The 23960-nt window shown below is 37.6% G+C and overlaps 4 protein-coding genes and 1 long non-coding RNA gene across 5 annotated transcripts; all 5 read right to left on the bottom strand.

The window, feature by feature from the left end:
* Positions 1-3793: 3793 nt before the first annotated feature.
* LOC103966500 (7-deoxyloganetin glucosyltransferase-like) lies at positions 3794-5591 on the bottom strand. Its single transcript, XM_048576928.1, has 2 exons — positions 5016-5591; positions 3794-4800 (listed from the first exon to the last, which is right to left on the bottom strand). Exons 1-2 carry the CDS (start codon positions 5521-5523, stop codon positions 3878-3880), a joined length of 1431 nt encoding a protein of 476 aa, XP_048432885.1. The 5' UTR covers positions 5524-5591; the 3' UTR covers positions 3794-3877.
* A 7845-nt stretch (positions 5592-13436) lies between these two features.
* Positions 13437-15369, bottom strand: LOC103966505 (7-deoxyloganetin glucosyltransferase-like). The gene is made up of 2 exons (XM_048576929.1): positions 14677-15369; positions 13437-14580 (listed from the first exon to the last, which is right to left on the bottom strand). The coding sequence occupies exons 1-2, from the start codon at positions 15203-15205 to the stop codon at positions 13652-13654; spliced, it is 1458 nt and encodes a 485-aa protein (XP_048432886.1). The 5' UTR covers positions 15206-15369; the 3' UTR covers positions 13437-13651.
* Positions 15370-17058: 1689 nt separating this feature from the next.
* On the bottom strand, positions 17059-18769 carry LOC125473688 (7-deoxyloganetin glucosyltransferase-like). Its single transcript, XM_048576882.1, has 2 exons — positions 18196-18769; positions 17059-18109 (listed from the first exon to the last, which is right to left on the bottom strand). The coding sequence occupies exons 1-2, from the start codon at positions 18722-18724 to the stop codon at positions 17181-17183; spliced, it is 1458 nt and encodes a 485-aa protein (XP_048432839.1). The 5' UTR covers positions 18725-18769; the 3' UTR covers positions 17059-17180.
* Positions 18770-19832: 1063 nt separating this feature from the next.
* On the bottom strand, positions 19833-21703 carry LOC125473685 (7-deoxyloganetin glucosyltransferase-like). Its single transcript, XM_048576874.1, has 2 exons — positions 21035-21703; positions 19833-20937 (listed from the first exon to the last, which is right to left on the bottom strand). The coding sequence occupies exons 1-2, from the start codon at positions 21561-21563 to the stop codon at positions 20009-20011; spliced, it is 1458 nt and encodes a 485-aa protein (XP_048432831.1). The 5' UTR covers positions 21564-21703; the 3' UTR covers positions 19833-20008.
* Positions 21704-22299: 596 nt separating this feature from the next.
* On the bottom strand, positions 22300-23306 carry LOC108868641. The gene is made up of 2 exons (XR_001954814.2): positions 22970-23306; positions 22300-22584 (listed from the first exon to the last, which is right to left on the bottom strand). It is a non-coding gene; the product is annotated as an uncharacterized LOC108868641 (long non-coding RNA).
* Between the last annotated feature and the right edge of the window lie 654 nt (positions 23307-23960).

Raw genomic sequence — 23960 nt, 5'->3', positions numbered from 1 at the left:
GTGAAAGAATTTCTCACGTGGCCAAATACCTAGCCAACATTTGGGGTACGTTTTTTATGCTTTTTTTTATTTTTTTTATTTTATCAAACACTCTCCTATAACAAACCATGAAAACTCTGATCCCTTCGTCGATACAGTTCTCTAGCCCAACCACCCCCACCACCACCCCCTCCCCCCCCCCCCATTTTGTAGCTTTATTTTTATGACTTGATTTAATTCTTAGATGGAATAGTAGTCTCTCCTCCTACTGGCGGCTATCGGAAACGGAGTGCAGCTTGTACGTTCAACTTTCTCCGATGGCCACTTCTGAACCACAGTCGTATTCTCACAAAACTCCAACGTAAGTTCATCAGTGTTTTCGTGCCCAAAATGCTATGATATTTTTCCGCATTCACACGCACATAAGTGAGTCTTAACTGTGCATATATGAGATTGACGATGAAATTCACACGTACACTAGTGGATGAGAAGTTATGATCATTTTGTGCGTGTGTGGACGATTTCAAAAACATAGCCTTTTCCTTTTGGTTTTATAAGAGATTGCATTTGATATATCATGCCAAAAATTTGAAATGACCAAACAAATGTTTAATTCTATCTGTTTGCTTGTTGATATCTCTTTTGGAAACTGGAAAAAGACCTCCCTGATATCTCTTTGCTTTCCCTCTTATCTTTGTTAGGGGTGAGTCAACTCGGAGCAAAGAACAAATTACGATTTTCTATAATGGACAAGTTTTTGTTTGCGACGTGACGGAACTTCAGATACTTCGTGTATCGTCTGAAATAGGTTTGCATTTTTAGGGGGAAAAAACTGTAGGTTCTCTGCAATGTGTATGAATATGATCCGTTTCTTTATATCTCATTCGTTTATTTCATGTTGCATTCAATGTAATGTGGTACTGTAGATTTTCCAGTAAATATATGAGAGTCAATGCTATACGACAACATTGTATCAAACAAAAAACAGAAGAGGAAACTGAGAAATGAAAGGAACAGAACAATTAGAGTTGTGCCATAAAGTATGGTTTCAAAACTCAAAAAGTTCTGGGTAGAAAAGAGGATGTGCAACAGAAGTATTAGTCAACAAGTAGCTTGAGCCCAACCCTGTGAACCCAACATAAATGTTATTAATCAGTAGTCAATTATTATTGGTTTTAATTTTTTTCATGTTTTTGGTACATCTGGAGAGAATGATTTCGATCTTGATTATGTTTTGGAAGGATAATTAGGATATCAATCTAAAATATGCTTTTGACCTTTATTTTTCAAATTAATGAAAACTTTATCTTTTACAACAGTAACATTGGATTTACTAAGCATAAGAGATACTATAGGGTTGGAAGGATGACCTACACAACTGTGCCACAATGTAGTCTTGACAGTGTGTCCCAAGGCATGAAATTGCTGGATAAGGTTGTTTCTGAGATGCAGGGGAAGAACAGGAAGGACTGGTATAAGGTATAGTCCATTGTTGCATAGTCCTTTATATATGATTCTCCCTGTGGCGTTGTCCTGAATCCAAAAACAAAATGCATCAAATATGAACCAACAATTATTGTCCAAGAAAATTCTGTGACCTGACAGCAAGTTAAGAGTTATTCTAGGAACATAAAGAACAAAATTTAATTTGATAGACTGCATAGGAATTTTGAAAGTGGAATGGCCAAAATGAGTGATTGATAAACCTTCACCATTTGCTGTTTGTAGTGTGTCATTATGAGGATATGGATAAGCCAAGGACAAATTGTGCAAATCATTAGTCAAATGATTGGTAGCACCAGAATTTGTCAACCATAGTTATGGTGAAGCTGAATTTGATGAAGAAGATGGCATAGATGGCATATTATAAGAAGATGATGCATTTATATAAATTGGCAACTGAGAAGATTGCATATTCATCAAGAAGACATATTATTCATCACATGAGGCATAGTATTAAAAAACTGAGGAAATTGCATTCATGGCAGTCATTTGTGATCCAGAAATCTTGGCTTTGTTTCTATAGAAACATGTCTTGGCAGTGTGATTGGTTGTATCACAAATCTAATAGGACTCAGAAGATTCAGCATCTCTATATAAGCACAATTGACAGACGAATAACCTTGTTGAGAACACAATTGACAAACAACATTGGTAGATGAGGCAACACAATTGAACTGAGAAGGATTTCCAAGAATACCAGGAGCATAATCATGAACAATAGGTTTGGAACTATAGTACCTCTAGCCTTGATTATTGTAATGTATGTTCCCCTGATTATTCGATTTCCCTTTGCTTTTGTATTTGGAATGATTGCCACGATTGAAAAAAGTTGGACTGCCCAGAATTCCCACTGTGATTTCCATTGTTAAAACCATTACTGCCATTTTGGAACCCAAAAGTACCATTAGAATTCCCATAGGAAAACCTAGAACTACCATTGTGACTTTGATTTTGAGCCAGCAAAGTAGTGGGAAAATTGACAGAAGAGTTACTCTCAATAATTGCTTCCTCAGCAAGCAATTGAGCAGGGCATGAAACTCCTCGAGTGAAATCACACTTTCATGACCACGAATAACACACTGGAACATGTTATATTTAGCTGGAATACCATTTAAAGCCAAGATAACAATGTCCTCATCAACAAAAGTAACCCCTGCTGCAGAGAGATAATCTCTAGCCTCCTTGACAATCTCTAGCCTCCTTGATGCACTGAAGATATTGACTTACAGAATCAGCCCCTTTCTTGATAATTTGTAAGTCAGACTGAAAATGGAAGTCTTTGTAACTATGGAAAATTAGTCTTGAAGACCCACCCATAAATCTCTTACATTGGTGCTCCCAATTGCACAAGAAATTGCAATCGAAGACAAATTAGCAGTGATAAGTTGCATTAGTGCTCTATCATGCATCTTCAAAACCTTAAACTCATCAGATTCAACTCTGAAATTGGAACTAGTGGATACAACCTCTGAATCAGCAGAACTTGAAGAAGAAAACTGAGAGGAACAATGATTTGATCCATCCACAAAATCCATAATGCCATACCCTTCGAGCATCAATTTCATCTGAAAATGCCATTGAAGATAGTTGGTATCATCCAACTTAGCAGCAACAGATGAAAAAAATATTATGAAAATTATGAATATTATGCTTTGGTTGATTTGCTATTTTACGCATGTCCTAGGGAGATCGTGAAAGAAAATAGGCAAGGTTTTGAAGAAATCATTTTACGCATGACTTATTAGTTGATTTGCCTACTGCCTAGGCCACCCCCTTGATCATGAATTTCAAAAAGTAATTCATTGATTAGTAGATTTGCAAATGAAAAATCAGTTGAGCAAGGCAGAAAGACAGCACTTGATCACTAGTTCACGACTGTCCCCTTATTTAATAGAGAAAGAGAACTGCTTTACAATAATGTAAGAATTAAAACTGGGTAGGAAACATATATGCTTTACAATAATTCGGTTTGTCATTTACCTTCAAAACCAAAGCCGACTGATAATTACGAAAGATGCTTTACAGAATCACTTTTGTTTTACGTTACCGAAATATTACTTTACCATCTAAATTGTCATTGGTTACATGCACTTGTTCTTCTATTCCTGTTAATAGTGCTGGAGTATTTATCCAAATTTCGATAAGAAATCGATGTTATCTTGTATCTTTGGCAGGAGAAAATCTTATGTGCCACAATGTATGATCCCAGTGACAGGGTAGAATCGCATACATAGCAAATAATGTATAACATTAAAATGTTCAACCCAAAATTAATATCTAGACAAAATTGAAGATGGTGGCAGACTAAACATGTTGCCAATTCATCGAACCAATAACATCTAGGAATGCAGTGCATGTTTCTTGGTTGTTCTTGTGCAGAACATCTAGACTTTTCTTACAATTGAAATTGATTCACTAATTTTTCCAAGTTTGCAGATGAAGAACCGTGTGGACCATTGGCTTCCTCTGCCAATTTCTTCCACTCCATGGCCTCATGCTTCATTCTCTTACCCTTCTCTCCTTGCATCAGCTCTCTAACAAGCTTCTCCACTTCATCTCTCTTCACATTTTTATCAATCTCCGTACCAATGCCCCATTCTTTGCAAGTACAGTGACAGTTTGTTTGCTGATTAGCAAAGAAAGGCCAACACAACATGGGCACTCCTGCAGACACACTTTCCATTGTCGAATTCCAACCGCTGTGTGTCAAAAATCCTCCAACTGATGGGTGGTTAAGGACTTGCTCTTGAGGGCACCAACTCGCTATTAGACTTCTTCCTTTAGTTTCATCCACAAACTCAGATGGAAAAATTGCTGATTTACCAATTACCAAGTCAGGCCTAATTACCCAGAAGAAAGTAAGCTTGCTCTTTGCAAGTCCCCAGCCAAACTCCACAAGTTGTTCCGGTGTCATGACCGTTATGCTGCCAAAATTCACATAAACAACCGAGTTTGGCTTCTTATCGTCCAGCCAGGGGAGACACTCAGCTTCTTCTCTCCACAGACTGTATCCCAAGGACTTCAAAGGATGTTGTGGCATCTGATTGAGAAGTAACGGGAGAGGGCCAATGGCGTAAATGGGTGGATACATACTTGAGAGGCCATCCAAAACATCTTGCTCCAGTGCATCAAAGGTATGTACAATAATTGCTGAAGCTTCATGAACTCTACTCATTACTTCAAGGATGTTGTTAAAAATTTTGTCATTGGGATTTGTTGTCACAAAGACGTTGGGGAGATCCCTCAAACGCATATGCTTCATTCCTGGAATCCAATCTATTATCTGGTCTAAAAAGCCATTCGTGAAACTGCTCTCATCTACAAACACCCAAGCAATACTTAATTAATAAAATTAAAAATAAAATCATAGGCATGTTTACGAAATTAAAGAGCAACTCTCTTGAGAATTTTTTTATTTACCAATGCCACAACTATCGTCCATGAACTTTAGATCAATTGGTCACTGGCGGTGGTCTATTGATTAAAAAAGAAATATCAAATAATAACGAAATTATACACTGCTAATTCTTTACCTTTAAGCGGTGCAAGTCCTCTTTCCACCAAAGCAGGATATTTCATATAGCCCATAGAGCTGCTTGCTGAAAAAGTAAAGAAGAGTGTAATGGGAATGCCAAGTTGTTGAGCTGCAGTGGTTGTGAAAGCCATGAAACCATCTGAAACAATGAGAGTAACTGCTGGAGTAGTACGGTTGAGTTTCTTTATGAGATCAAGAAAAGGTGCCAAGAAATTGTTTTTGACGGAATCTGCAAGCAAATTGAAGTCTTGGGTGGAATCGTCATCTCTATCCGGAAGGCCATCTGGGATTGTTTCAAACTGAAAATCATCAGGCAAGCCGTCAAGGGAGTCGGGTCCTAGAGATTTAAGAAAGCGCCTGTGATTGAACTCAGTGTTGACATAGGTTATACGAAAACCTTTATGGTGGAGAAGTTTAGATAATTGAAGCATTGCCTTTATGTGACCTTGTGCCGGAACCGGAATACAAACAGCATGAGGCTGATTAGCTTCTCCTACAGAAACCATCTTAGATTTTGTGTTTGCCTATTTGTTTGCTTTGCAGTGCTTGCACAAATTTCGACTATTTATAGTGCTTGTGATCTACTTTTCAAATGATCTTGTTTGAATTAAGAAAAATAAGTAATCTAAGCTGAATAAGTTATCAATTGTGTTTTGATTTGTATAAGAATTTTATAGGTCAAAAAAGAGAAGCGTAGCTGAAGGAGATGAAGAAGCAAAGTTGAACTGGGGTCGTCGGAGGGTCCTTCTACCTGTTTTTCTTTCTTTCTTGTCTAACTCGTCTCGTTTGGACGTGCTTTTGAAAAAGCCAAAAACACTTCCAAATAAGTAAATGCATTTCAGTTTGAAAAATTGGTCATTTGGCAAATATTTCAACGGTTCGGATCGTTGAAATACATTACAAAATGGATCTCACACTGTATGTAAAAAATGTGTTAAAAAAAGATCGTGTCATGGTTCCGTCCCTAAAAAATGTGAAACAAATAGATGATATTCAAAGAAAACACCTTATGGTCATTTTCAATTAGTTTAGTTCGGCCCACATAACAGAAAATTTCCAGGCCACACTCCTGTTGGCCATGAATAATAGTCGATCAATATGTGGATTACAGGGATGGTCAACCGGTACATCTTTATCTTTATCTTTATATATAAAGCCAGCAGTCCTATTTTGAGGTCACGGCTTCATCAAAAATATTTGGATAAAAATATGCCTCCAAACAAAAAAAATTCAAAAACAGCCTAAAATAATATAAGGGTATTTTCATCATATAAACAGTATTTTTTATAATTAATTATTGAGTGCTGATAAACCCATTCTGCTATCTTATTTCTCCACCCATCTTTCATTAATTTTTTTAATGTCAATTTTAACCTCTTGTAAAATGACATATAAGGACAAAGCAAAAAAACTAGTTGCTTCCAATGATCTGCAAGCACACCCTAAATTCACACCCAAATTAACAATTCATGGACTCACAAAAAAGCTACATTCTTGTTCGGATTTTATCATTCTACATTGCTTTTGGGTGTCTCAATCACTCCCTCAAATTTTTCAAAAATGTTGAAGACACAAGTACTATTGTAAGGAACCATATGATCAAGGGCCACGCTCGGAGCAAAACGTCATAGAAGTTGGTTGAATTGTATAAATGGCTGGTGGGTTTGGAGGCAGAGGCTAATGGGTTTTCCTATTCGTATGTTTTAGTGCTCGGGGTTGGTGATAAAAAGGGAATCTGACATGCCTCGACCCCGATATTCCCCGAATACCAGGATAGATACGTGCTGACCGACACCCGAGGGTGACGAAAGCCATTTATTGAGTGCAAATGTTGAAAACAAAAGGTAATTAAGGCTTATAAATATAAAAGAATAATTAATATGCAAATAAGGACTGTGTTCAGAGCACACCTCTAATCTAGAACACTAAAAGAAAATAATATAAAATTGAATGAAACAAAGGAATGGGTCCTACACCACGAGGACTCGAAGATGCCGATGCGAAAGTGCCTGGACGTCGGGATTGTATGCCTCGATTCTAAGTCCTGAAGGGGGCGCAAAACAAACATAAGTGGACAAAGTTGATATATATATACATAGTAAAACAGTTATCAACGTACTAACCCCCAGGTTTTATGAAAACACAATTATAATGCTAAACATAGGTTTTTCCGAAATCTAACATGCCATGTAATGTCTCAAAATGTATTTTGCATAAATAATAAACACTAGTGAAAGTCTGATAACTCTTCAGGCCCTATGCCGGCTCCCCGTCTCTGAGCAGACAGTCAGAGAAAAATACACTTTAGGCTCCATGCCGGCTTCCCGTCCCTGTGCTAAATAGCCAGAGGAAACACACTCCAAGCCCTATGCCAACCCCAAACTGTCGCCCGGGACGGACCGGATCTATCCCTACGTCCCGTAGCCGAAAGGACCACTAGGTAAGTACAAAACCAGTTAACATATATATATTGAAAATCAACTTCATAGTATAAATTCATTCATCATCTATACTATAAAGAGGTGTTCTAAACATGTTCTAAATATCATATCGTCATCCATCAGATATTCTATAAGAACATGGGCTATAGGAAAAATAGTAATAATTCAAACTAGCCTCAGTAAGCATCTTATTTCGTAAAACGTTCGTAAAACATAATCATCAAATCATGCTTTTCATGTATGCATTTATACTATCAAAACATGCATTTTTAGAAGGGGTCCACTCACAGTACTTCGCCGTCGAAAAGTCACGCCATCTAGCGAAGAAGGAAGCGCCACAGATAAACGCCCCTAAGCACATAAATGGTACATTTATTCAAACTCTACTCAAACGATGGAATTTGAAAAAACGGACATCGGAAACGGGTTCAGAACGTCGAAATTAGCCTAGGACAGGTCCCGCACGAAAACCCAAAAAGTCAACGGTCAAAGTCAAAGTCAACGCTGACCGTTGACCCCGTCGGGGTCAACAGGTCAAATGGGTCTGGGCTTGGATCCGGATTGGGTTAAAGGGTTTGGACTTGGGTTGGGGTTTGGGTCTAATGGGTTTAGGGTTAACAGGCCAAAGGCCCTAAAGGAAACTGCCCAAAGGCCTTTAAATTAACAAAACCAAAATAAGAAGGTTGGGTTGGGTTGCCCAGGGTTTTGGGCTTGGCAAGAAAGGCCCAAAGGCCTTGGGTTTGGTGGTTCGCCCGATTCCAAGGAAAGAGAAGGCCGGATTTTAGCCGGAGAATTCCCAAGCTCCGATGGAGCTCAAAACTCAACCAAAACATGTCATTCAATATTCTAAATTGAAGCCCCGAATGTAAGGAATCGAAATATACCCTTGGTTCCCATCATCGTGGCCGGAGTTGGCCGGAAAACAGCCTGGAAGCCACGGGTGTCCGCCGGAAACTTGGTAAGATTCAAATGAGTATAACTTCTTCAATACTCAATGAAATTGGGTAAAAAAAAAAAAGGAAAGTTGTAGTACTCAGTGAGACGAAGAGATTGATATCTTGCACGCTGGCCAACTCGCCGTGGTTTGGTCGGAAATTTCCTCGAAAGGGGTGGTGCTCGCCAGAAAACTGGGAAATGTCTCCGAGGTGGTTTCTTCATGGTTTGATATCCAAAACACAACCACGGGGTCAGAACAGAATTATAGGGATGAAAAGAGAAGCATTTGGAGTGTTTTGAGGCTTACCCAAAACAGAAGAACGAGGAACTCGTCCAAGTTTCTCTGTGTTCCACAGAGACGAAGAGGGAGAGAGAGCTAACGTGGTGATGATGGTGATGTTGTCGTCGTTGATGAGGTGTGGGCATGGGTGTGTGTGTGTGCGTTCTTGTCGGAGAAAAGAGCATCGAGAGGAGGGAGTAACAGAGGGAGAGTACGGGTAGAGAAGAGATAGTGAAGGAGATGAGAGAGATACTTTTCAGAAGAAAAAAAAAAGAAAAGGGAAAGGGAACCGGGGGACAAAACAGGGGGTGGGCCTCTTGGGCTCACCAATTAAGACTCAAAAACAATTTTAAAAAGGAAAGTATCCCCCAAACTTAGTGAAAATACAAAAATACCATTTTTCTTCCGTAATTCCTGGGACGGGTTGTTACAACAGGTGCAAAGGAGGGTTCTAGTAAGTGGGTTTGCGAGTGGTGTCAAGTATGCACGCCGGGTGATTAATGGTATTAGTGAGAGGAGTGTTGAGAGTTGGAATTCGCTGCTTGCTGGCTATCTATGGTGTCTGGAATTCGCTGCTTGAGCGCTATGTATGGTGTCTGGATATTAATGGTGTGCAAAGAATTATTATGAGATGCTGGAGAGGAATGTTGTTTCATGGATCAACATGATTGTGGGGTGTGCTTAGAATGGGAGGTAAGGAAGCTTTGTCTTTGTTTGGTCAGATGAGAAGGCCTAGTGTGGAATTGAATCAGGTGGGCACCATTATCAGCCTATGCCGAAATAGGGGACTTGAATTTGGGAAGGTGGATTTACTGGCACATGGAAGAGCGATTGTAGACAAGTCCCAGCCATTGTTGGCGACTCTGTACAATGCACTCATACAAATTTATGACAAGTTGTTAATTAGAGGTTATTTTAGGAATAATAGTGAGTGTGGAAATAACTTTTTAACTTTATATGTTGGGTGAAATTATAATATAGGTGGAGAAATAGGACAATGGGGTGGGTCTAGTAGCACTCTAATTAGTTTTGTACAATTTTTATTTTATTTTTTTTATAATTAGTGCCTCACAATGGACTAACAATAATGTGATTTAATCAATTGTTTAATAATATTATTTTTTTCTATTTTTAAACATGTTCAAAATATCTTAAGAGGTAGTGCTGGTTATAAAAAAAAGTTTTTTGCACTCTCATAATAATGTGATTCAATTAGTTGTCAAATGATCGTTTTTTTTTTTTTTTTTTGAACAAATGATATTATCAACATTAAGAGGGAGAGTGTGGGCTTAGCCTCACAATAGGCTATAAATGATGTGAATCAATCAGTTGTTTATTAAATATTATTTTCTCTATTTTTAATGTAAATTCAATAGAATGTAGATGGAAATTGAAAAATTGATTTTATTATGTGAAGTCAGCTGCTTTGATTGGGTTATGAGGGGTTTATTGTAGCATGGTCTAATATTATTAATTTAGACCAAATATTTAACTTTCTTTTTGTCATAAAAGAAAAAAAAATATTGAAGCAATTCATGCATATTGAACCAATTCTAGTATGGCCCTAAGTTTTTGCAATAAAATCAATTTGCAAGATATAGAGTAACCAAAATTCTTTATGAGTACATGCATGGTTTGGTAAATTTCTAATGTGGGATATTTCTTCGTTTTCTCACACATTTCCTTATGCATGGAGAATTTTGAAGCTCAATACGTGAATAACCAAGTGACACGAAATACGTATAGCGGTTGGACCACATGTGAGCCAACTTTCTCTAATTCCATGAATCACATACAAAATTTGTTGAAATTCCGATAGAGGACACTTCTTCACATCCTTTCATTCCTATTCTTATCTTCACGCTAGTACGGGCAGTAAAATAATCTTGTTTGAAGAATCTTGAATGGAGTGATCCAAATTAAATAACTAGGCAATTATCTTGTAATAAAATTTTCATTGGTTACCCTTTGGATTTATTTGTAGGTCAAAGAATATTGCTGCAGTGACAGAAGACCATAACTATGTAATTACAAGGAATGCAGAAGAAAAAAGACAAAGTTTTGAAGAAAGTTATTTGGGGCTTTTGATTGGCCGAAGTAGGATTGGATTTGGCTATCTAAGACCAATTTCAATTTAATTAACAACTGAATAATTTGAGATCATACCTTCTCTATATAAATTTTTTTTAACAAACGATATATCTATACTAAGAGAATAAGGAAGTGGGACAAGCCCTATAATGGGCTAGGCTTAGCCCACTCTCCACTCCATTAGTGTAGATAATATCGTTTGTTTAAAAATAAATTAATAAATTAATAAATAAAAAATAAAAATAAAAATGAGCAAGAGGTTTTAGGTTCGATTCTCGTCAAAGACGAATTTGAACCACATTATTCCTAGCTCATTGTGAAGCTTAGCCCACTCTCCTACACCCTTAATGTAAATAATATCGTTTGCTAAAAAAAATCAATAACATAAATGAAATAAATCCAACGCAAGCTCCACTAATCCAAAGTAATCTTTATAATTAGTCCAAACGAAGTCAACCTGATGGATCAACTTTGACAAAGGTAATATGAAAACCTCTACTGTGCAGGAGTTTTGCAAATTTAAGCGTTGCCTTGATATGGCTTCGCGTCAGAACTGGAATGCAAACAGCGTGAGGCTTAGTAGCTACTGTTGTGGCTGTTGAGAATGAATCTTATATTGATGAGAGGAGAGACCTTGCATATGTTTATAAGTAGTTAGGCTACTCCTCATATTGTCGATTTGTTTTGTAGTGGAACCTCAACTTTTTTCATGGTATTAGAGCAGGTTGGCCCACGTGTGAAGCCCAACGGCAACACATGTTTCACGCCACCCAATTCATGTTGTCCACGTGTTTGGCTTGAAAATTTGCGTGCTCCACATCACCCAATTCGTGTTGTCCATGTGTTTGGCTTAAAAATTCGTCATACGTGAGGGGCCGTGTGAGAATGTAAAAGTAAAAGAGTCCCACACTGGTGAAAAGAAAAATCTTGTAAGGACTTATAAGAGGCTGGACTACTTTCCATATTTACAATTGGTTTTATGGTATAACCTCAACTTTCTTTAGAGTGTAGGAGCAGGCTGTTCAACATGTGAAGCTCAACGGCCACACATGCTCCACGTCACCGAGTTATGTTGTCCACGTATTAGGCTTAAAAATTTGTCCACGTATCAATTGTTTATTAAATATTATTTTCTCCATTTTTAATGTAAATTCAATAGAATGTAGATGGAAATTGAAAGACCGATTTTGTTATATGAATTCAACTACTTTGATTGGTTTATGAGAGGTTTCTTCTAGCATGGTCAAATATTATTCATTTATTCCAAATATTTGACTTTCTTTTTGTCATAAAAAAAAATTATTGAAGCAATTCACACGTATAAATACATTTAAAATGTGTAAGTCGCATATAGCACACAGTAATTCAAAAAATGGCTTTTGCATGCTCCAATTCGAAAACTATAATCAATTCTTGAATTAACCTGTGAACCACATCTCAACAATAGAATTTTACATTTTAATAATTAAGATGCGACAATGTAACACAAAAATAAACGAATAACTTGAGAGCTAGCAACTAACAACAAACAAATTAAACTCGAATTGGTTTTTACCTTGCAATACGTCATTCGCTCCAAATACACAAGGCAAACAACTCTAGCATGGAACTCTCGTTCCTTATTCAAACAAACTTTCTTGCACAAACTTAAACAAGCCTTAAACAAATTTCATCCTCAAAATTTAAAACGTACCAGTGTTAGAAAATAGTTATGGGTATTTCTTCCGCATTTCAGTTTATAATTCCCATGTAGCACTTTCCACATCACCATGTTGCCAAAGAACTTTGACCAACATAATTGATACTGTACGAAGGGTTTGTTCTTTATGATCCAATATCTGGATTGGTCTATCTTCAAAGGATTAGCCTTCATCTGCTCAAAACTCTTGCTAGTCGATAGCATGTGTTGGATCTGGTTCATATTTTCGAAGCATTGAGACATCGGAAACATTGTGAACACTTGAAATTTGTGGTGATAAAGCTAATCGGTAAGCACTTCCTCTAATCTCTATACGATTTTAAAACGACCAATAAATCTAGGAGATGACTTCCCAGACTTTTCAAATCTTTTGATTCCTCTAGAGGGAGATATCATGAGAAATACGTGATCTCCTACATTGAATTCTAATGGTCTTCATCAGCATCACATGGGAATTAGAAACCGAAAAGCGGAAGAAATACCCAAAACTATTTTCTAACACCGATACGTTTTAAATTTCGAGGACGAAGTTTCTTTAAGGTTTGTTTAAGCTTTTGCAAGAAGGTTTGTTTGAATAAGGAACAAGAATTCCATGCTAGGGTTGGTTGCCTTACGTATTCGGAACAAAGGACGTATTGTAAAGTAAAAACAAACTCAAGTTTAGTTTGTTTTTGTTAATTGCTCTGGAGTTATTCGTTTATTTATTTTTATTTTGTCACATTTTAATTATGAAATTTCATATTCTATTTTTGAGATGTGATTCGCACCTTAATTTGAGACTTATCTATATTTTTTTAATTAGAGCATGACAATCCATGGGCACCATTGACTATCCCTAGTGGACTATAGTACAGGGCATTATTTTTTCCTCTTTTTTGGTTTTTTTAACAAACAATAGAATAATCTACATTAAACGACGGGAAGGGGGATTCATACATAGAATTTCAAATGCAAAGACAAATGCTTTTAACAAACTGAGTTACAGCCACTTACTAATACATGATATTATTTGACAGAATTTAAGATGGTGGTCGCAGGCTAAACATATTACTAGTTATTGAACCAAAAAACATTTAGGAATGCAGTACATGCTTCCTCACATCTTGCTAGCCAGATAATTATCATTTGAGGCTGTGGCCAACAATGAAAAAACATCAAAAGCTTAACAATATTGTTAAAGCTGACCTCTAGCTTTTCCTTAATAGCACACGATTTACTAAATTGTCGAAGTTCTTGGATGAAGAACCGTGAGGACTAGTAGATTCTTCTGCAAGTTTCTTCAACTCCATGACCTTATTTTTCATCTTCTTAGCCTTCTTCCCCTCCATTAACTCTCTAACAAGCTTCTCTACTTCATCCCTCTTCACGTCATTATTGATTTCCATGCCAATGCCCCATTCATTGCAAGTATAGCGGCAGTCCATTTGCTGGTCGCAAAAGAATGGCCAACAGAGCATAGGCACTCCTGCAGTCAGGCTCTCAATGGTTGAACTCCAACCGCTGTGTGTTAAAAATCCTCCAACTGATGGATGGTTCAGCACATGCTCTTGTGGGCACCAACTTGCAAATAAACTTCTTTCTTTTGTTTCAGCCACAAACTCTGATGGCAAAATCACTGATCCGCCAATTACCACATCGGGTCTAATCACCCAGAAGAAAGGCAGCTTGCTGTTTGCTAGTCCCCATCCAAACTCAGCTAGATGTTCGGGTGTCATAACAGTTATACTGCCAAAATTCACGTACACAACTGAATTTGGCGCCTTACTATTTAGCCACTCGAGGCATTGAGTTTCTTCTTTCCATAGACTGTATCCAATATTCAAGGGATGTTCTGGTATCTGGTTGAGATGTAATTGAAGAGGGCCAATGGTATAAACAAGCGGAAGCATAAATGCGAGAGCATCCAAAACATCTCTCTCCAAGGCATCAAAAGTATGAAGAATAATTGCTGAAGCTTCATGAGCTCTATCAGTTGATTCCATCACGAAGTTGAAAAATAAGTCATTAGGATTTGTGGTTCGAAGGAAGGTTGGGAGATCCTTCAAACGGATACCCTTCATTCCTGGAATCCAATCTATAACCTTGTCCAAATAGCCATTTGTCAAACAACTCTCATCTACAACACACAAAAATTTACACACAAAGTTATGATTAAGCAATTAGAAGAGTTAATCATAAATATCAGTTTGTCCAATAGTTGTAAATATTTAACCTTTAAGTGGTGCAAGTCCTTTTTCGACCAAAGCACGAAGTTGTATAAAGCCCATGAAGCTGCATGCAGCAATAGTGTAGAACAGTACTATAGGGACTCCAATTTCTTCAGCAGCTGTGATTGTGAATGTGGACATGAAACCGTCTGAAATTATGTAAGTCACCCTAGGATTGTTGGATGTGGATAAGGCGTCGTTGTTGAGTTTATTGAGGAGGGCACGAAAGGGAGCCAATAAATTCTGTTTTCTGACAGAGTCAGCAAGCAAAGCGACATCTTGGGTGGCATTTTCATCTGAATCAGGAAGGCCATCTGGGATGGCTTCGAACCGAAAATCAGGCAAGCCGTCAAGGGAGTTAGGGCCGAGAGATCTAAGAAAGCGCTTGTGGTTGAACACTGTGTTGACAAAGGTGATATGAAAACCTCTGTGGTGGAGAAGCTTTGCAAATTGAAGCATGGCCTTGATGTGGCTCTGAGCTGCAACTGGAATACAAACAGCATGAGGCTTATTAGGTACCTCTCTGGTATCCATCCTCTATTTTCTGTATGCCTATTTTTTTTGTATTGCAGACTCAGCGTTTGCAGAATGCACACTACTAATATTTATAGTGAGCACTTTTCAATATGTTTGTGTGAGGAATCTAGGAGCCTGTTTCATATGCAATTTAAATCCAATTTTTTTTTTTTTATCTTAAATACAGTTTGTGAGTTTCAAGGCAATAATTCTTATTTGATAGGACTACTTTTTTAAAAAGTAAACTCAAAACCAACTTAAAAAATTAGTTATTTGTGAAAAATACAAAAAAAAAAAAAAGTTTTTAAAGTTTTTAATCTGATCTCTCTCTGGTTGTCCTCCTATCAACTGTTCCTGTGTCATGATTTTCTTCTCTTCTCTCTCATCCAATCATTTCCTTTTATCTCCTCTCTTCCAATCTGTTATAATTTTCTCTCCCCTCTCTCCTCTTCCTTTCTCTCCTCTCTCTTCAGATCATTTCCCTTAGTTTTCTCTGTCTCTCACTACAAATTCTCTCTCTCCGTTCCCTCGCCTCTCTCTTCCTTTCTTTCGATTTTCTCTCTCCCTTTCTTATTTATTTAATTGTTAAGATTTAAAAATAATTCGTACCAAAAGAAATGGTTTTAAGAAATAGTTTTGAAAATGATAAAAAAATTTAATAGTATACCAAACGGGCCTAAGTTTTTGCAATTAAATTAATTTGCAAGATATAGAGTAACCAAAATTCTTTATGAGTACATGCATGGTTCAGTAAATTCATATTTCTTCGTTTTCTCACACGTTTACTTATGTGTGGACAATTTTCAAGTTCAATACGTGAATAAACGAGTGACACGAAATACGTATAATGGTTAGGCTTTACATGTAAGCCAATTTGCTCTGATTCCTTGAATCACATACAAAATTTGTTGAAATTCCGATAAGGAACTTCTTCACATCCTTTCATTCCTATTCTTATCTTCACACTAGCCCAGGCTGTGAAATAATTTTATTTGCAAAATCTTGAATGGAGTGATCCAAATTAAATAACTAGTCAATTGTCTTGGAATAAAATTTTCGTTGGTTGCCTTTGGATTTATTTGTAGGTCAAAGAAGATTGTTGCAGTGACGGAAGACCACAACCATGTAATTAGAGGGAATGTAGAAGGAAAAGGACAAAGTTTTGAAGAAAGTTCTTTGGGGCTTTTGATTGGCCGAAGTAGGATTGGATTTGGCTATCAAGTGCTAGTAGTGAGCTACTTTTCAACATATATGTGGTTTAAGTTGAATGGTAATCCATTTTCTTGTATTTGAATTTAGAGAGATCAAGTAAATTCAGGGAGATGTGAAAGAAAGTAGGCATTCATTGAAAATAGAAGTCAGCAAGAGAAATTATCCTATACTAAAACCCAAACTCGGGTGTACTGTTCACGGACAGTAAAGTGGCAAAAATGACCTCTGTTTGGTTTTCCACCAGGCGTTTGAACTGGACCATGACAATAAATACATAGCACCAATTGACTATCCCTAGTGGACTAATGCTCTTAACCAAACTACAAGCCACTTGCCAGTACACGAGATTTGGATCCTTACTAGCCGCCAAATGTATGAGTTATATGGATTCTTCACTTCTTTCATTTTGTGGTACAAATATAACCACTTCTGTTTTTTTCTCTTTTTTACTAAAATATTTCATTACCAACTCAATTTTCGTTGGTTTTATGTATTTATTCTTCTATTGGTGTTGAAATTGTTGGTTTTTTTTTATTTATATAAAGTTTGTAGCAAAACTTCAATATTTTTAATCTTAAGAATTTTATTATTATTAGATATTGGAAAATTAAGATCAATTAATCACACTTAAAGGAAAACAAAATTCAAGATGGTGGTCGCACGGTAAACATATTACTAGTTTATTGAACCAAAAAACAACTAGGAATGCAGTACATGCAATTTCTCACAGCACGAACAAAATTACAAAAATAATCAATAACAATATTGTTAAAGCTGATATCTAGCTTTTCCTTAATAGCACACGATTCACTAAATTGTCGAAGTTCTTGGATGAAGAACCGTGAGGACTAGTAGCTTCTTCTGCAAGTTTCTTCCACTCCATCACCTTACTTTTCATCTTCTTAGCCTTCTCCCCCTCCACTAACTCTATAACAAGCCTCTCTACTTCATCCCTCTTCACATCATTATTGATTTCCATGCCAATGCCCCATTCCTTGCAAGTATAGCGGCAGTCCATTTGCTGGTCGGCAAAGAATGGCCAACAGAGCATAGGCACTCCTGCAGTCAGGCTCTCAATTGTTGAACCCCAACCGCTGTGTGTTAAAAATCCTCCAACTGATGGATGGTTCAGCACATGCTCTTGTGGGCACCAATTTGCTATTAAACTTCTTTCCTTTGTTTCAGCCACAAACTCAGGTTGCAAAATCGCTGGTTCGCCAATCACCAAATCAGGTCTAACTACCCAGAAGAAAGGCAGCTTGCTGTTTGCTAGTCCCCATGCAAACTCGACTAGATGTTCAGGTGTCATGACCGCTGTACTGCCAAAGTTCACGTACACAACTGAATTTGGCGCCTTACTGTTTAGCCACTCAAGGCATTCAGTATCTTCTTTCCATAGACTGTATCCAATATTCAAGGGGTGTTCAGGTATCTGATTGAGATGTAATTGAAGAGGGCCAATGGTATAAACCCGTGGAAGCACAGATGAGAGAGCATCCAAAACATCACGCTCCAAGGCATCAAAAGTATGAAGAATAACTGCTGAAGCTTCATGCGCTCTATCTGTTGATTCCATCACGAAGTTGAAAAATATGTCCTCACGATTTGTGGTTCGAAGGAAGGTTGGGAGATCCTTCAAACGGATATCCTTCACTCCTGGAATCCAATCGATAACCTTGTCCAAATAGCCATTTGTCAAACAACTCTCATCTACAACACGAAATTTTTTATACACATAAGCAATTAAAAGTGTTAATCATAAATATCAGTTTGTCCAATAGTTGTAAATATTTAACCTTTGAGTGGTACAAGTCCTTTTTCGACCAAAGCACGAAATTGCATACAGCCCATGAAGCTGCATGCAGCAATAGTGTAAAACAGTACTATAGGGACTTCAATTTCTTCAGCAGCTGTAATTGTGAATATGGACATGGAACCATCTGAAATTATGCAAGTCACTGGAGGATTGTTGGTTGTTGATATGGCATCATTGTTGAGTTTTTTGAGAAGGGCACGAAAGGGAGCCAAGAAATATTGTTTTCTGACAGAGTCAGCGAGCAAAATGACATCTTGGGTGGTATCTTCGTCTGAATCAGGAAGGCCATCTGGGATGGCTTCAAACCGAAAATCAGGCAAGCCGTCAAGGGAGTTGGGGCCAAGAGATCTAAGAATGCGCTTGTGGTTGAACACTGTGTTGACAAAGGTGATATGAAAACCTCTGTGGTGGAGGAGCTTTGCGAATTTAAGCATGGCCTTGATATGGCTTTGAGCTGGAATTGGAATACAAACAGCATGAGGCTTTTTAGGTACTTCCTTGGTATCCATCCTCTATTTTCTGTATGACTTTTTTTTTTTTTCTTCTTTTTTTTGTGGTGCAGATTTGCAGTGTTTGCAGAATGCACACTATTAATATTTGTAGACTAGTGAGCACTATTCATTATGTTTGTGTGAGGAGGCTAAGGTTTCGCAATAAAAAATTTTATGAGTACATGCATGGTTTGGTAACTTTCCAATGTGGGATATTTCTTCATTTTCTCACACGTTCCCCTATGGGTGGAGAATCTTCAAGCCCAATACGTGAATAACCAACTGAGTGACACAAAATACGTATGGCTGTTGAACTTTACATGTGAGCCGACTTGCTCTGATTCCATGAAGCATATACAAGATTTGTTGAAATTCCGATAGGGGACACTTCTTCACATACATTCATTCCTATTCTTATCTTCACACAAGTTCAGGCAGTGAAATAATCTTGTTTGAAGAATCTTGAACGAGTGATCCATATTAAATAATTAGTCAATTGTCTTGTATTAAAGTTTTCAGTGATTACCCTTTGGATTTTTTTGTAGGTCAAAGAAGATTGCTGCAGTGACAGAAGACACATAACCATGTAAGATAAGGAATGCAAAAGGAAAAGACGGTTTTGAAGAAAGTTCTTTTGGGGCTTTTATTGGTCAAAGTAGGATTGGGTTTGGCTATTTAGCACCAATTCCAATTTGAATTAAACATGAGGTTAAGTAACAACTGAATAATTTCAGATTATACTTTTTTATGTGAGCTTATTCTAAACCATTTAAAGAGGGGCCTAAATAGAACAAATTCAACGCCAAGCTAAACTAATGCAAATTAAACTCTATAATGGATCAAGTGTGCCATTTATGTGACTATTATCAGTGTAAATGGGCTTTTCCGATGATGACTCAAATATTCGTTTACCATCTTGATTTGTATTTGGTTATATTCCAAAGTTTCCATATAAAAGTTTTGTTTACATTTCCGGTTTTTCCAATCATGCAGCTGCAATGAATATGTGGGGTGACATATTATATTGGTCATCATGCACAACCACACTACCAAACATTCAAAGGGTTGAGGTTGGTCTACCATTGATTATATGATGCTGAGAATACCTCATACTCAGATAGTTCTCAAACTTAGAACAATAATAATATGGTAATTTTGAGATGTTTCTAAATCATGTATCGACATCAAGGTTTGTTTTTATTTTTATCATAAATGATATTTTACACTAATCAATACTAACGGAAGAGAGAGGGAGTTTTGAACTCGGAGTATAGTTGGTAGTTCTAAATTACGTACTGACATCTAGTTCTTTCTTAGTAGAACTTGATTCACTAAATTGTCTAAGTTTTTGGTTGAAGAACCATTCGGCCCAGTAGCTTCTTCTGCAAGTTTCTTCCACTCCATGACCTTATTTTTCAACTTCTTACCCTTCTCTCCCTCCATTAACTCCTTGACAAGCTTCTCTACTTCACGCCTCTTCACATCATTACTAATCTCCATCCCAATGCCCCATTCATTGCAAGTATAGTGGCAGTCCATTTGCTGGTCCCCGAAGGATGGCCAACAGAGCATAGGCACTCCTGCAGTCAGGCTCTCAATTGTTGAACCCCAACCGCTGTGAGTTAAAAATCCTCCAACTGATGGGTGGTTCAGGACTTGCTCTTGTGGGCACCAACTTGCTGTAAGACTTCTTTCTTTTGTTTCGGCAACAAACTCGGGCGGAAAAATTGCGGGTTCACCAATTACAAGATCAGGCCTGATTACCCAAAAGAAGGGCAATTTGCTATTTGCAAGTCCCCAGCCAAACTCGACAAGATTTTCAGGTGTCATGACTGCTATACTGCCAAAATTCACATACATGACAGAATCTGGTGCCTTAGCGTTTAGCCACTCAAGGCATTCAGTTTCTTCTTTCCATAGACTGTATCCAGTATTCAAGGGGTGTTCTGGTATCTGGTTGAGATGTAATTGAAGAGGGCCAATGGGATAAACAAGTGGAAGCATAGATGAGAGCGCATCCAACACATCTGTCTCCAAGGCATCAAAAGTATGAAGAACAATTGCTGAAGCTTCATGAGCTCTATCCGTTGCTTTCATCGTGAAGTTAAATAGGATGTCATCCGGATTTGTGGTTCGAAAAAAAGTTGGGATATCCCTTAAACGAATATCTTTCATTCCAGGAATCCAGTCTATAACTTTTTCCAGATATCCATTTGTCAAACAGCTCTCATCTACAACACGAAAAATTTCATTTGCATGTTTCAAAAATAAGAAATAAAGAAATAACCAAAAATTAAGCAGTTTCTTCAATAGTTGTATATATTTCACCTTTGAGTGGTGCAAGTCCTTTTTCAACCAAAGCACGAAATTGTAAAAAGCCCATGAAGGCACATGCAGCAATAGTGTAGAACTGCACCGAAGGGACTCCAATATCTTGAGCAGCAGTGACTGTGACTGGGGACATGAAACCATCTGAAACTATGCAAGTCACTGGTGGATTGTTGGATGTTGTTTTGGCATCATCGTTGAGCTTAGTGAGGAGATCACGAAACAGCGCCAGGAAAGTATGTTTTAGTATGGAATCGCAGAGTAAAGTGAGATTTTGGGTGGCATCTTCACCTGAATCTGGAATGCCATCTGGGATGGCTTCGAACCGGAAATCAGGCAAGCCATATTGGGAATCGGTTCCTAGAGATTTAAGAAACCGCTTGTGATTGAACTCCGTGTTGACAAAGGTAATATGGAAACCTCTACTGTGCAGGAGTTTTGCAAATTTAAGCGTTGCCTTGATATGGCTTTGAGTCGGAACTGGAATGCAAACAGCGTGAGGCTTAGTAGCTACTGTTGTGGCATCCATTTTGGATTATGTTTGCATCGCGGTGCAGGTTGTTTATAGTGCTTGTAGTGAGCTACTGTTCAACATATATGTGGTTTAAGTTGAATGGTAGTCCAGTTTCTTGTATTTGAATTTAGAGAGATCAAGTAAATTCAGGGAGAGATGTGAAAGAAAGTAGGCATTCATTAAAAAATAGAAGACAGCAAGACAGCTACTTGATCACGAGTTCACGACTTTTCTACTAGAAACAGAGAAATGTGTACAATAATGTTAGTGTCCAGAATCTGTAGGGAAAAGTCTTTAAGATAATCTTGTTAGAGATTTACTTTTAAAATCAAAGTCGCCATGCAACCAGCGGACCTTCGATTCTTTTGTCATTTTGCGTTATAGAATATCACTTTCAGCTTTTTTGAACATTGCGAAAGGGAAATGATAAGTGCACACTTTTTTTTTTCTTCTAAACATGGATAACTATTTGATCTTGTCCGTTGTTTCTATCTTTGATTATTCAATCTGATGTTCAGAAATATAAATGGGTGAGTGAAAGGTTAAAAATAATGTGTGAAAATCAGCTCCCATGGCTAAAATATTCCGTAAGCATTTCAATTTTCATAGGTTATACTAGTAAATATGCATGCGTGTTGCTGCGGAACTTGAATGCACCAACCTTAACTACATGAATAAGACACATTTAACTTGAAAAAAATTCAACGTAATCATGAACGAATAAAAAGGATAGATAAGTGAACAGTATCGGTAAGATAAGCTTGGCTTTTATACATTCAACCGAGCTGATTACAAAAGATGTGGTTATAAAAAAAATGCTCTGTTTCCTTGAGAAAAAGAAGCAACAGCCCCGTATGCTTGACCAATGGTTCCATACTCGTTTTCAATCTGGTATAATTGAAACAACAATTAACCCATAGAAAGGTTATGTTAAGTGCTTCTGGAAAAAGGGTTTGCTGGATTGCTTTTCAGCTTGCTCGCTTTGTGGTGATATAGTGCTTGGGATTTCATGCTTGGTCCAAGAGAATGGAGAAGACTGTAGATAAACAACGGTTGAAAATTAGTAGGTTCACTACCTCAATTTAATGAAAATTCCTTGTTACAATGATCACACCAAGACAAAAATAAAGGAAGACTTCTAATCCCATGAATTAGCAAAAATTCTACTATCCTAAATTCCTAATCCCACGTGACTTCGCTGCCCCACACCTTTGTCCCCTGTCTCCCATTGACTAAAAACAGTCCCAAATCACACCAGCCAGCCATAGAAAGCCACTGGCCACATCAAATATTAAGCACGATTCAGGTAACCAAATTCAATTAACAGAGTTAAGATAATGAAATGCAAAGAACACGATAAACATAGTAAAATTCAAGAACATGATTAAGAGGATTTGAACTATATTGTGTTGAAAACTTACAGAAGCGCGAAGGTTCCAGGGTGGCAGTGGTCAGGCTGACATGGATTTAATATGAAAAGACTTTCCTTCTAAATTTATTTTGTCATGGCATACAGTTTTCAAAAAAGAAATCTTCACCAAAAAAGATGACAACACGCAACAGTAAATTTGTTAGTCATAATATATCTCAACAATCAACTCCTAAAAGTAATAAGAAAAGAAAAAGCACTAAATTGACAGGGACGAAAAGTTAAATTGATCTTTTAGCTTACATCAAGAACACTTGCTTGAGTTAGTTCTCATATTTTCCCTTTTAATCTAACAACATATATGAAATCGAAGAGAGAGGATGAGAAATTTTTACCTCTGGGTGTGTCGACCTCAAGATCGGAGGTTTGGCCTATGGATCCGCTCATGTGCAGCCTGAATCTCGTAAAGATTTTGGCTCACTTTTCTGAGACGGTGGTGCAGGCGACGGTCTTGGGGCTCTCATCTCGATGAATCTAGAGGCGGAGCATGGAGCTGTAAGGGTTCGCGGCTGGAGAGACTGAGAATGGCGAGATAGAGAATCGGCGGGGATTTGAGGGAAATTGTTAGATTATTAGTTTGGTGGACGTAGTGGCTCTATCCACTACGTAAACTTAAGGTTGTTGATGTAAGCAGTTTTAACTGCATGGCCAAATAAGCCCTAGCTTTTAGGGATCAGTAGAAGTTGTTTTCCTTTTGACTTAGTCATATACCACGTTTAGGTTAACGTTTAACATGGGTTGCATGTTTATCTTCTCCTCCGTTTGTAAGGCTTAAATAGCCTGTTTATTCTTTGATTAATGTTATGCGAAATTCCTCCCAGCTTACAAAGTTCTCATTCGTCAAACACTAGGGTTTAACATTTGGTATCAGAGCCCCCACCTGGGGCTCCTGATCAAAAGCTTGAGAGATAGCAATCTTTTGAGTGCAAAGGTACGAGAATATGGCAAGAGAAGGAAGTGGTTTTGTGCAGGCATCTATTCTA

Source organism: the organism of the source record quoted next, unplaced genomic scaffold (genome assembly GCF_019419815.1).
Source record: "Pyrus x bretschneideri cultivar Hongxiangsu unplaced genomic scaffold, Pyrus_bretschneideri_v1 Contig93, whole genome shotgun sequence".
Taxonomy (NCBI): domain Eukaryota; kingdom Viridiplantae; phylum Streptophyta; class Magnoliopsida; order Rosales; family Rosaceae; genus Pyrus; species Pyrus x bretschneideri.
Note: the sequence above shows the minus strand (reverse complement) of the source record. Positions and strands in the feature narration are given on the sequence as shown.

What these genes read in the sequence shown, in the direction of transcription:
- LOC103966500 (XM_048576928.1), bottom strand. Translation starts at nt 5,523, where the DNA reads ATGGTTTCTGTAGGAGAAGCTAATCAGCCTCATGCTGTTTGTATTCCG. An exon ending in AGGACTTGCACCGCTTAAAG is followed by an intron (nt 4,801 to 5,015) that starts GTAAAGAATTAG and finishes GGGTGTTTGTAG; the next exon opens with ATGAGAGCAGTTTCACGAAT.
- LOC103966505 (XM_048576929.1), bottom strand. Translation starts at nt 15,205, where the DNA reads ATGGATACCAGAGAGGTACCTAATAAGCCTCATGCTGTTTGTATTCCA. An exon ending in AGGACTTGCACCACTTAAAG is followed by an intron (nt 14,581 to 14,676) that starts GTTAAATATTTA and finishes TGTGTGTTGTAG; the next exon opens with ATGAGAGTTGTTTGACAAAT.
- LOC125473688 (XM_048576882.1), bottom strand. Translation starts at nt 18,724, where the DNA reads ATGGATACCAAGGAAGTACCTAAAAAGCCTCATGCTGTTTGTATTCCA. An exon ending in AGGACTTGTACCACTCAAAG is followed by an intron (nt 18,110 to 18,195) that starts GTTAAATATTTA and finishes TTCGTGTTGTAG; the next exon opens with ATGAGAGTTGTTTGACAAAT.
- LOC125473685 (XM_048576874.1), bottom strand. Translation starts at nt 21,563, where the DNA reads ATGGATGCCACAACAGTAGCTACTAAGCCTCACGCTGTTTGCATTCCA. An exon ending in AGGACTTGCACCACTCAAAG is followed by an intron (nt 20,938 to 21,034) that starts GTGAAATATATA and finishes TTCGTGTTGTAG; the next exon opens with ATGAGAGCTGTTTGACAAAT.